This window comes from Salvia hispanica, chromosome 1, assembly GCF_029641045.1.
Source record: "Salvia hispanica isolate PSC_SH4W2 chromosome 1, Shi_PSC_v1, whole genome shotgun sequence".
NCBI classification, from domain to species: Eukaryota; Viridiplantae; Streptophyta; class Magnoliopsida; order Lamiales; family Lamiaceae; genus Salvia; species Salvia hispanica.
In genome coordinates this window covers 53,040,896-53,053,489 of record NC_142692.1, presented here as the reverse complement: position 1 = coordinate 53,053,489, position 12,594 = coordinate 53,040,896, and the positions used below count along the sequence as shown (strand labels likewise).

General features: G+C 39.5%; 1 protein-coding gene across 3 annotated transcripts; it reads left to right on the top strand.

Annotated features, from left to right (window-relative positions):
• The first annotated feature begins 6,020 nt into the window (after nucleotides 1-6,020).
• On the top strand, nucleotides 6,021-9,059 carry LOC125223098 (sequence-specific DNA binding transcription factor). 3 transcript variants are annotated; one of them, XM_048126076.2, is made up of 3 exons: nucleotides 6,021-6,256; nucleotides 6,933-8,354; nucleotides 8,651-9,059. In XM_048126076.2, the coding sequence occupies exon 2, from the start codon at nucleotides 6,980-6,982 to the stop codon at nucleotides 8,315-8,317; it is 1,338 nt and encodes a 445-aa protein (XP_047982033.1). In that variant the 5' UTR covers nucleotides 6,021-6,256; nucleotides 6,933-6,979; the 3' UTR covers nucleotides 8,318-8,354; nucleotides 8,651-9,059. The 3 variants fall into 3 exon arrangements, with proteins under 3 accessions (XP_047982033.1, XP_047982032.1, XP_047982031.1); XM_048126075.2 differs by having other exon boundaries at nucleotides 6,022-6,256; nucleotides 8,725-9,059; XM_048126074.2 differs by having other exon boundaries at nucleotides 6,022-6,256; nucleotides 6,933-9,059.
• The last annotated feature ends 3,535 nt before the right edge of the window (nucleotides 9,060-12,594 follow it).

Here is a 12,594-nt window from a genome sequence, read left to right as displayed (position 1 = left end):
TAGCCCAATCTCTGGTTTAAGTGTGAGAAGTTTATGTTTAAGTTGAGCATGCTGTTTGTCTCTTGTGTAATTCTGCTTTCTCCCACTTAGCCCAATCCTTGGTCTAAGTGTGAGAAGTTTATGCTTATATTCAGCATGTTATTTTTATATCTCTGTCTTCTCCCACTTAGCCCGGTGCCCGGTCTAAGTGTGAGAAGTTTCCTTCTTGTATTTTGTATATGTTTGTTTTCTGTGTTTTATTTAAATTGTGTGCACCAACTTCCCTATTTCCCCCCTTCACTAGGATGGCTTGGAGTGAAGTGGGAGGGGGGAGGGAGTTAGTGCAATCTGTGCTCAGCATGCGTAAGAGTCATTAGGTCTAGGAGTTAGTTTTTTTTAGGATTGTGTGTTTTAAGCATGAACTGGTAAAGATAATAAGGCAAGATTTCCTTAGCGAGAGTAATTGAAGATAGGATGCACTATAACTTTAATGCCTCTTTCCTTAATAAGCTGAAATCGTTTTGGAAGAAGTAAGGACGATAGAAGGTGCCTTAGCTGACCTAGTTGTGAAGCCCATAATATAAGTGAGTTATAAGCCTTAACACTGAGTGCTAACATGAAAAAAAGGGCTGTCATCTGATGCTTAGGGAGAAGAATCTAGGAAGGAGAAAATAGTAAAAATATATATATACATCTGGAGGAATAAGTTGGACGAAGTCTAGAGGAAGGAAATAAAGAAAAATAAATTTTTTTTTGGAGGAATAAGCTGGATGAAGTCCAGGAAAATGAGGAGGTATAAGCTGGACGAAGTCCAGGAAAAAAAGAGAAAATGAGAAAGGAGGTAGAAGGAGAAATTCTCATAACCCAAGGCATCAGTGGCAGGAAATAACTTAGAAAGATTGATCCTAACATCCCTGGTGAGGAATGAGTGATCGAGTGAATCCAACAACTGGTAAGGCTAAAAGCTTTCTGGAGACAAAGGGAAGGGAGGATTTGGAGAGTGTAAACTATTGGAGTGACCTTAAAATTGTGGGGATAGCTGCTTAAAAGTCTGAGCTAATTCAGGCCTATGTGTTTTGTTTTCTTAAGTGTTTGTTTTCTTAAGTGTTTGTTTTCTTTTCTTTTTTTTTTCTTTTTATGTCAGTAGCGTGTCTAGGTCTAGGTGTCCAGTGTCTTTAGGGGTCGGTTATGAAATAACCATGCATTGAAATTCGCCTTATTTCTTTTTCTTGTCTTTATACTTGGGGACAAGTATGGTTTAAGTGTGAGCAGTTTGATAACGCTAATTTCATGCATTGGTTATGGGGTTAAATTCTGTAATTTCCCGGGTCTAACAAGGTTTTGTAAGCCAGGTGTGTAAAGAAAATGCCAAATCCAGGAAGAAGGAGAAAATCGCCTGGAGAAGGGAGCTGGCAGAGAAAGTGAACAGAATAGAGAATGAGTTTACCAGACGAAGGAGCATCTGAGAAAAGGGCAGAATGGGGATTACAAGGAAGAATCTAGAAGCTCCACTCCTTATAAATAAGAGCACGCAGCTTACATGAAGATCATCATCCATCATCTTTTAGCTCTTAGCTCATCTTTCTCACTCTCTACACACACTTTAGGGGACAGAATTTGGGGGTACGGTTCAAAGTTTCATCGGAGTTGTGCAACACCGTCTCTACGGGAGGCGAAGATACAATATATTTTCTGTTTTAAGTTTACGTTTCTGAATTTCCCGAGTCTTCGCTGTTCGAAGCTCGGTCGTATTTTATTAAATTTCTGTTGAATCTGCACTTGATCAGCTATGGAAATTGTTGCTATGGTTTCATTTCATGTTATTACTGCCTTTTCTGTTTACTTTGGATGTTTTTCGCGATTTATCTGAGTTTTGAGTTGAATTGTGCGGAGATCGTAGTTGATCGTTTGAATCTGGTTGAATTTGTGTGATCGGAGAAGGGCATTGATGTGGTTTGTCAAGGAAAGCTTGGATCCGGAGCGGATGAAGCGTCCAGTATTTGGATTTGTTCTTTTCTGCATGGTTTTGATGTTTAGTTTCTGTTTTCGCATTTACCGCGTCTAGTAATAGTAGATCTTCTTAATTTCAGTAGTTAATCGTAGTTTAATGGTTTGATATAGCTTAATCTGTTCCGTTTCATAGCTTGCTCTGTTTTCCTCTGCATTTCGTGATCAAGAATTGTTAGAGAAGATAAAGTTAATTGTTGGTTAAGCCTTTAGTTAGTTATTTTGCATCTTTTCATTCGTACCTTGCCAATTTTAGGAAATGGTCCCCACGATCTGTCTTTCCTCTGCATCTTTTATTGTCATGCATGTTTCTGTTATTTTTGCCTAGGTCTAGCTGTTAGAATAGAGCATGCATTTCATCTCCCCAGTCTAGTAGTTAAATCTCAACCCCAAAAATATGTGTGGCAGCAGCCAAAAACAGTGTCCAGGTCCTCTTGCATGTTTACTTACGCCTCCATCTCTGTGGGATTCGATCCCTACTTCCTTATACTAATCCTTTTTAATACAGTGGGTTGAGGGTTTTGAAAAAGCAAGAAAAGATCGTGTGCCCAACGACCGAGGGTTTCAAGGATTCTCTGAGTTCCTAGACCCCATGATCTAGTGGATTCCCTGGATCTGAGAAGTCTGATATTATTTACAAACGCACGAACACTTCTTCAGGCTGTTTCAGGACCACATAAGAGTCTTCGACGAGAAGTTGATGATGTTGCCATAATTCACCTACACAACATTCACAATTCAAATTAAACAATACACAAACCTAAACAAATTCAATAATTGGATACTATTCAACCTAAACATTCACAACCTATATTTAAGCTAGAACAACACTATCTAGTTTGGTTTTTAATCATCTCAAATTTAAACCAAGATCATACTCATGTCAAAGCAGCCTATATAACCATCTAATCACTTCAAATTTAAACCCAAGTATATAATTTAAACCCAAGACAATCAAGTTATCCAATTTTTAAGCTAGAACAACACTATCTAGTTTGGTTTTTAATCAAATTTATACCCTAACTAAACACCAATATCTCAACTATTAATCAACAATAATATCATTCAAACAAGCCACTACGTTAAATAAAAATGCAACACAAAATTTCAACTCAATTTACAAGCCATTACAAACCCTAAATAACTAACAAACAATTACTCTAATATTGTAAAAAAAATAAGCAAACTAACCAAAAAATATATCAAATATGCGGAAGAATGACACTGATTCATTCCTTGTTGATGCAATTGATGGAGGGAAGGCGAAATCAGAGAAGCTGTTGTCTGTGGGTTTCACGATTTGGGGGAAGGTTTCACGATTGAAGAGGTTCGACAGAGAATCTGATTTATTTCATTCTGTCAAAAAACGCCAGTTTAGTTGGCGTTTCTAGTTTTTTTTTTTAATCTTTAAACGTGCCAATATGATAGACGTGTATCAATTAAAAATATTGATTTATTTTATCCGAAATTTGCTTAGACACGCCAACTTTAGTGGTGCTTTTTTGTTAAAAACACCAGCTTGAATGACGTTTTGCAATAAATACTATATTTACATTAAATCGAAAAGAAATTGTAAAACGCTATCCTAGTAGGCGTTTTTACTTAATGAGATGCCAATGCGGTTGGCATTTTTCCCATAGATGGAAGAAATAACAAAATGGGTACATTTTGTTATTCTAGTAGTAGACTCCCCGCGCATCCGAAAAACTCTGTATCTTCAATGCTCAATTGTATTGGGGAATCAAAGTCCACGTAGTTCTTTTACCTGACTTACCTAGTTCGCGGTAGAGGCATGCCCATATTCGATCGGATGAATTGTCTTCATATGACGGATGAGAGTACGATACCCCCCACCACCATTAAATTTGTAGATTTTGTTGCAGCAGTTACAATATGCATTAAACTCCAATATCATCTCTTGAGATAGCGGATCAACACTAATTGGGACATTCTTGTAGTACAGGTGGAAGAGGTGAATGCACATCCTCATCACAAGAAGAAGACATATTGAAATTGAAGTATGAGAATGAGAATAGAAAATAGAGATTGAGAAGAGAAATCCTTGTCAACACAAGAATGGGGTGAGCAGAAATGATGGAGAAGGGGATATTTATAAGAGAAAAATTGGGAAAAAAATCAGATTAAAAAAATTGAAATATGAAATTTTAGCCGATTTACCATCGGAACCAGCGGTTTAAGGCTGAACCGACGGTTCAGTCCACGGTTTCTGACCAAAGACGGTGATTTCTGATCACTTTTCTATAATACTACACCTGAAAAGCCCACACTGTAGCATAAAACCTACTTTGAACCGTTGAACTGACGGTTCAAACCGGCGAACCGGCGGTTCGAAGCCGCTGCACCAGTTCCGGTTCTGTGTTATGAACCGGCAGTTTGGTTTGTGCATGTCTATATGCATTGACAGATGGTGCGCAATAAAAAGAAATGGAAGATCCATGAATCTAGAGAGAGAAAGGAACGATCTTGAGTTCTTCAAAGTGATTCATAGAATGTGAAAGATCTAATTATGAGAATTTTGGAATGTATCTTTAAATTCAAACTTAATTAAATATACCCTATTCATTCCTGAAAATTTGTCACATATTTTTATTTTCGTCCGTCGCACTAAATTTGTCACGTTTTACTATTTTTTTTTTTTATCATTTTTTGTAGTCCACACTCCACTAACTGTTATCACTCACGTTTTTAGAGAAGGGAATAATTAACTTTCTATTATACCACTAGATTTTAGAAGGTACTTTTGTTTCCTATTCTAAAGGGGAAGATGAATTATGTTAACCTATTTTATAGGGGAGAATGTATATATAGTTAAATTAGATGTATGTTCAATCAAATTTTCTCGAACTACAATATGAGCTAAATAATATTTGAATAATTCACATGATTTTTGGAAGGATATACAAAGATAAATATTATAATAATTAAATAAAATAAATTAATAATTAAAAGTAATAAAAATATAAAAATTAATTTAGTGCAAAATGTTCGAGATTGAAAATGTTAATATGTGATTAAGAGTTTTGTTATTTAGATTTAAGTACAATATTAAAACATGTACTCTAATAAATCAAGTAATAAAATAAATTAATAAGTAACAAAATAAAATTTGACCAATAAGAAGAAGACATGTGCACCTGCCCCCACTTTTTCCTTGGGCGGCAGGGTGATACTACAAATCGAGGGAGGGTTGGATTTATTTAATTTAGAATTATTTGTATTTATTGTTATTTTGTCCTATAATGTGTGATCCTCACTCCATAATTATTCGAAAGATTTAAAGAGGCTTAATTGAAGCGCATAAAACACACCATTCGAGGCCAATATTTCACAAACGGTAGGGAGGTGGGCTTCGGGTTGGCTCCACTATTCCGGGCGACAATGCGGGATGAAATGCCAGGTGCTAGGTAAGCACTTGAGATATCGAACGAAGGCATGTATAATGTGTTATTCAAAATCTACAATAAAGACACACCTACTATGATCACAAAACAGTTAGACGCGACTAGATATTTGTCAAAAAAATTTATGAAAAGTTAAGCATGATTTAAATTAGTTGTAGTTTTTAAATTACTATGTAATTTTAGGATTTGATTTTTGTAATTTTTGAATTTTTTTAATTATGTAATTTTTGTAACGAATTTCATATTTTTATTTTTATTACTAGTATATGATTTATAATTAAAAATAATAGTAAGAAATAAGAATTGAGAAATGATTAAACAAATAAGAGGAAGAGGATCCATGAATAGTGAAATAAAGTTAATACATGTAAGAAAGAGATAATTCAAGAGTCATTGCAATTTTGGTCGAGCTAAATTCAATATCTAATTGACAAAAGAAGAACAACAAAATATTCATAAGATTCATTTTGAGTTTCTCTCTCTCGCCAATACAAATAATTTTAAGGTGCGGATTAAAAGTCCAAGCATGTTCCTCAAAAAATTACAAAAAGTCGAAATATTTTACACACAACTTGTACAATTCTTACATCGCCTTCTATAAGCCTTATTTATAGGAAATGCGTGTGTTTATAGTGTGTCGCTGTTGCCCAAAAATATGCTTGTGGACCCTTAAATTCTCCCATACATTGCATCTTCCACAACCTTATTTTCTGTGATTCTCCATATTTTAATCCGATTTATAAAGATATCGTGCTGTACTAATCCCAATCTCCCAATTGGCACTGTTCATTTCAGGTTCGATTCCTGCAAGGTCAAATCCTAGTTGTGGGCTTTCTGCCAGTTTCAGTGTAAGTTCTTGATTCATTGTGTTTTGGTGTCAAGATTGCTTTTTTTATTTTTAGGGTAGAGATTGGACTGTTCTTTTTTGCATATTTGTGATGATTATTTACGGATTTTTGTCCATGAGCTAAAAATATGTTAATTTTGTTGACTGGTTTGCAAAAAACTGTTTGTTTTCAATATTTGATGGAATTTTCCTTTGGAAGGTTGAGAAGATATTTTAGTCATATGGTTTGTTTGATTGGGAGAATGTGTTTTTTGTTGTAAAGACTTAGTTTTTAGGGTTTATTTTAGTTTATGATTTTGAAATTTGATGGAATTTTCCTTTGAAAGGTTGAGAAGATTTTGAGTCATATGGTTGGTTTGATTGGGAGAATGTGTTTTTTGTTGTAAAGACTTAGTTTTTAGGGTTTATTTTAGTTTATGATTTTGAAATTTGATGAATTTTCCTTTGAAAGGTTGTGAAGATTTTGAGTCATATGGTTGGTTTGATTGGGAGAATGTGCTTTTTGTTGTAAAGACTTTGTTTTTGGGGTTTATTTTAGTTTATGATTTTGAATTTTGACGGATGCTGATAGAGGGGTTGGGTTTTCCCTTGACTAGTTGTGAAAACAATTTAGGGATTTAAGGGTGTTGGCTGAAAATGATTTATTCACAGCAAAGAAATTGATGTTGTGGTTGCAGAGTTTTGGTGAGAGTGAATGTAGATGTGAAGCTGTTCTAGTGAAACTATGGAAGGAAATTTATCTAGTAGAAGTGGAATCCAAGGCAATGCTTCTTTTGGGGGTTTCGATTTGCAAGGACCGATGAGGGTTCATCATCACCAGCAGCAGCAGCAGGCGCTTGTGCCTCATCATCATGTTCGACAAGGATCATCAATGGTTCATCACACAATCCATGAGAATTTCCCCCTAACGATGGGGAGCAGTCAAGAAGAGCCGTCTTTCTCGCTGACAGACTACAATAAGATGGATAGGGGTAAGTCCGCGAGTGATGAGGATGAACCGAGCTTCGCAGAGGATGCTGCTGACAATAGGGGTGATCCGAGCAAAGGCAAGAAGGCATCTCCATGGCAGCGTGTGAAATGGACTGACGGCATGGTGAGGCTGTTGATCACGGCCGTTTCATACATTAGTGAGGAAGCGGCTGCTGAGTATGGAGGTGGTGGTGCCCGTAGGAAATATGCGAATTTACAGAAGAAGGGGAAATGGAAATCTGTTTCCAAAGTCATGGCTGAGAGGGGTCATTTTGTTTCACCGCAGCAGTGTGAGGATAAATTTAATGACCTCAACAAACGTTACAAGAGGCTGAATGAGATTCTAGGAAGGGGAACTTCGTGTGAGGTGGTCGAAAAGCCTGCACTTTTGGATGTGATGGATCACATCCCGGAGAAGGCAAAGGAGGAGGTACGGAAGATTCTGAGCTCGAAGCATTTGCACTATGAAGAAATGTGCTCTTATCACAACGGGAACAGGTTGCATCTCCCAGCTGATCCTGAGTTGCAGCGCTCGTTGCGCTTGGCTCTTAGGAGTAGAGATGACCACGACGATAGTGATGCAAAAAGGCATTTAAATGATGATAACGATGAGGATGATCACGAAGCCGAATATGAGGATCATGGTGAATTTGAAGAGAATCAGGCGTTAGCAGGAGATCGCAGGGCGTATTTGCTAGGGAATCCGGCAAAGAGGGCGAAACAATGCCAGACTCATGACGAATTTAGTTTCAGAAATTCTTTGAATTCTTTAGATTGCAACAAGACATTCAGTTTTCAGGTGGAAAACGCCGACTCTGATGCAAGCAAAGCTCCTGCTGAAGGCTCTAAAATGAACGCCATCGCACAGAAGCAGTCATTGAGCCACTGGAATCTCCAAATAGAGGAGCAAAGGTTAAATATAGAAATGCAGATGTTGGAATTGGAGAAAGAGAAGTTCAAATGGCAGAGATTTTGCCGGAAAAAGGACCGTGAATTGGAGATGATGAGGATGGAAATTGAGAGGATGAAACTTGAGAATGAACGTATGGCCTTGGATTTAAGACGAAAGGAATTGGGTATCGACAGCAATTAACACTCTCTTTGCTTGCATTTCCTGATTCAACGACGCAGTATGTCAAATTCTCTTTTTTATCTTATTGATTAACTGCTTTGTCGTTGATGTTGTTGCCTTCGTCTGGATTTAGAACACTCCTGCTATGAGGGTTGGTATATTTCTGCTTGTAACTATATAAGACGAGCCTCTAGAGTTTGCATTGGTTTCATTTGTACTTTTTCGTTATGCCATTTAGTCGATAATTTTGATTTAGGTCAAGACTTAGTTGTTGTGGATTGAGAGTCTAAACTAGAATTTGAACTTTCTCTAGAGAGTATATTCTTATGATGATAAATTTTCCATATGCTGTAGACGTCGAATGTTAAGAGTTTGGCCGTGTCCATTAATGAATATCTGAAGCTTACGAACACTCTTTTGCTTCATAGTTCATCTCTCTCAGGATGGAGATGAAGGAAGCCCTCTTGATGTTTCGTTTACGTCTCATCTTCACATAGCAAATTATAACCGGAAGGGCTTTTCGAACATTGTCTTTCTCTAACTGTTGCAGGAAACATAAATAGTTTGGCTGTAAGTGTGATTTTTAGTTTAGAGTGGTTTTTGTTTGATGAATATTTGGGGATTGTAAGTTTTCTTACATATTTATTGTTCATGTGTTATGATATCATAAGAAACACAGGACATACTGCCTTTCATTTTTCTGCCAAAATATACAGTCACTTTGATGGCAGATATGCTTTTATGTACTAGTACTTTTTTTTAATTGATTACTCACACATGACTTTTTATATGGTATTCAATTAAAAATGATATTAAGTTATGATTTTAATTTGAAAAATGGAAAATGACGTTGTTTTCATTAATAATGATTTGTAATGAATTGAAAATGATGTCGGTCTTTCATAGCAATATTATAACGTTATTACAGTATTTATTCCTCTCCAGTATTAAATATAAATTCACGTCATTCAATGAGTATAATGTTTACTTGAAAATGATATGAATTGAGATTAAAATCTGGATCCTCCATATTTGATACATTATCAACATAATTTTTAATTTGATACTATCATTCAGATAGTTCAATGCAGAGGGTTATGACTAGTATATATGACCCTCTTTTATGTATATTCACATTTACTACGGTATAATATAGTGCGTGTATGTTTCCATTTACCAACCAAAAAATTCTCGTATCTTCAATAAGTGTCTCGTGCTGTAAAAAATTCGGGACAAATGAATAGATTTACTCTTTGTATCCTTGATGATTCTTGAATTTTTTTTATTTACTACATAGAATTTTGATACATGAAACTTAGAAGGGACAAATTTTAATTTCAAATATGAAATGACAACTACTCTTTTTAATTATTTTAGGTTGTAATTGTATTCACCGTCCAAGAGGCATCCATAGTCATATCTCCAACCATCTCATCTCTTTCAATTTAAAAATATAATTAAAAAAAATTCATCAAAATATTTAATTAAAAACTGAAAATTATATTATTAAAATCTCTAAAATTAAAAATTTCATGATAAAAAAAGTTCTAAACAATACATTAAAAATACTACTGATGCGGTAGCCAAGGGGGAAGGGCTAATTGACGCTGGAGAAGCTCAACAGCATGGTCATGTGCCAATTTTGTACTGGCGTCATAGTGTCGGCTACTGTAGCTTGCCCCAAATATCAAATTAAAGTACCACGATCGAGGAGGGGGGGGGGGGGGGGGGGGGGGGGGGGCTTGGAATCCCCTTGGCTTGGAATGAATTGATGGATAGAAAATAAAAAAATTAAAAAATGGGAAAATTTGAGAAAATGGGATAATTTTATAATTTTTAATTAATTTCATATTTAAAAAAATATAATACTCTATCTTTCAGTCATTAGACTCTTTTTGAGTATGGCACGATTGAAAGTGCGATGGCTGAATGAGCTTAATTAATTTGTTAGGCTATATACTAAATTAGAGTGAAAATAGGGTGTTTAGAGCATCCGCAATGGTCGGCTAGCGACCGGCTAGCCGATTCGTCGCGTTGGCCGATCGGCTAGCCGAACCATTGCAATCGGCCAGCGCATCGGCGTGGGCTGGCCGATCGCTCGTCGCTGGCCGATGCGCTAGCCGATGCGCTGGCCGCCATTGCAGAGGCCCGATCGGCTAGCGATCGGCCAGCGGGTTTTTCCGATTTTTTTTTTTTTTTAAAAAAACCTATATAAACGCGATTTTCGTTTCATTTTCATTTGCACCACTTGTTTTAACGAGTTTTCTCTCTCTCTAACTTTCTGTACAAGAGCATTATCGAGCGATGGATCACAACAACGAGTCCAGCCCGGCGACGAGTGGCTCTCAGACTCCCACAGTACCTGTGGGATCTGGATGGGGGCAGATGGGCCCGGGATTTAACATCCCTTGGAATAGATGATGGGGATGATGGCTGGTGCGCCGGGGGGTATGCCTGGTGGGATGCCGGGGGGTATGCCGTGGGGGATGACGGGCGGCCAGGGGAGCGGCGGGCAGTCAGCGCCCGGATGGGGGGGTATGCCCCAGATGCAGCAGCAGATGATGCTGCAGCAGGTGATGGGGATGATGTGGCAGGGCGGGGGGCAGGGGGGGTGCAGCATGGTATGTATCCCGGGATGCAGGGGGGATTGCAGGGGCAGGGGTCACCGGGAGGGGACCCGGTATATCGGCCATCTCTTGATTTTTTGACGGCTTCGTCTCACACTTCGACCCCAGCGGAGACGCAGTTCACTGGCGATGACCTTCTGTCGTTGCATGACATGGGGATCGATCTCGATGATCCGGATACTCCCGTTCCGGCGAGGCGGGCCGCGCCGAAGAAGAAGACGAGGGGGAAGGCGAAGGCGGTCGGCGAGTCATCGCAGCCCGCTGTTGACCACACCCCGACCCGGAGGAAGTGGACGGAGGCTGAGTACGTCGGGGTGGCCAGGGGGTGGTTGGAGGTGTGCGACGACCCGCTGGTTGCGAACAACCAGCGGGTCGTCAACATGTGGGCGAAGATCAGAGCTGCCTATAGGAGGCACTGCCCACAGGGGAAGGACTTCAGCAACGAGGAGGTCCGGAAGGGGTGGGAGCGCACCAGGGCCGCGGTGGGCCGTTTTGCGAACTTGTACGCCAACGCCCTCCGTCAGCTCAAGAGTGGGCAGACCGAGGAGGACGCCCGGAGGATAGCCGCGAGTCAGTTCCCCGTGGAGGGGCAGTATAAGGAGTTCACCTTCTGGGAGTGCTTCTTGTTGCTGAAGGACTCCGAGAAGTTTCGGGCGGGGTGCGACGCTGGGTGGCCGAAGAAGCAGCGACTGAACTATAGCGGCGACTACAGCGGCAGCAGCGGCGGATCCCACGACCTCCCCCCGGAGGTCGAGGAGTTTCCGGCTCCTCCTTCATTTACAGGTCGCCCCCGCCCGATTGGCCAGAAGCGGGCGCAGCGAGCTGCGAGGGGCGGATCCCCCCTATCGCCCGGCGAGGTCCAGTCCTCCGCCCTCCCACCCGCCCCACTCGAGTACACTCTCCATTCGCGTAACCATACGCGGGATCAGATGTACAAGGTCTTACAGGAGTGGAGGGCCGCCACAGACCCCACGGAGAAGATGTTTCTTCAGGAGATGCTCGAGAGCATGCGTGCCGATTTAGCCGCCGCGAGGGCACGGCTTGCGGGTTCCGACGTGGGCTCAGATACCACGGGTGGCGGCAGCGGCAGCGGGGGCGGCGACGACGACGGAGACGGCGACGAGGAGTAGAGAGCGGCGGGGCCCGTTTGTTGAAGCCCCTTTTTTTTTAGTAAAAAATCATGTATTTTTTTTTTTAAATATTTGTACTTTTTTTTTTTAATGGAATGGATTATTTTTCCCGTATATGTGTCGTAAATTTAATTCCGTATTTTAATTCCGTAAATGTAGTGTATTTTGAATTATTTTTATTGCGGCTGGCCTATGGCTGGCCTATGGCTGGCCTAAATCTGATGTGGCAGGGGGTTTTTTGAGTGTTGCTGACGTGGCAGGGGAGAGAATGGCTGGCCTATGGCTGGCCTATTTGCCATTGCGGATGCTCTTAAGTGAACTGGTCACATATATTTATATCAAAACCTGCAAAATGAATAAATTGTGTCGGCATCCCAATCTCCAAAGTAAAAAAGCAGGAGTATTGAAGTTTTTGACCCGGCAATATCTTAATTGATTTTTGTATAGATAAATTGTGTATTTGCCAATAGATTAATTGGTAATGTACATATGCATGATAATAAATTTATTATTTACTTTAACTTAAGTAAATATCAGAAGT

Coding starts and splice junctions, on each gene's coding strand:
- LOC125223098 (XM_048126076.2), top strand. CDS start 6,980: ATGGAAGGAAATTTATCTAGTAGAAGTGGAATCCAAGGCAATGCTTCT.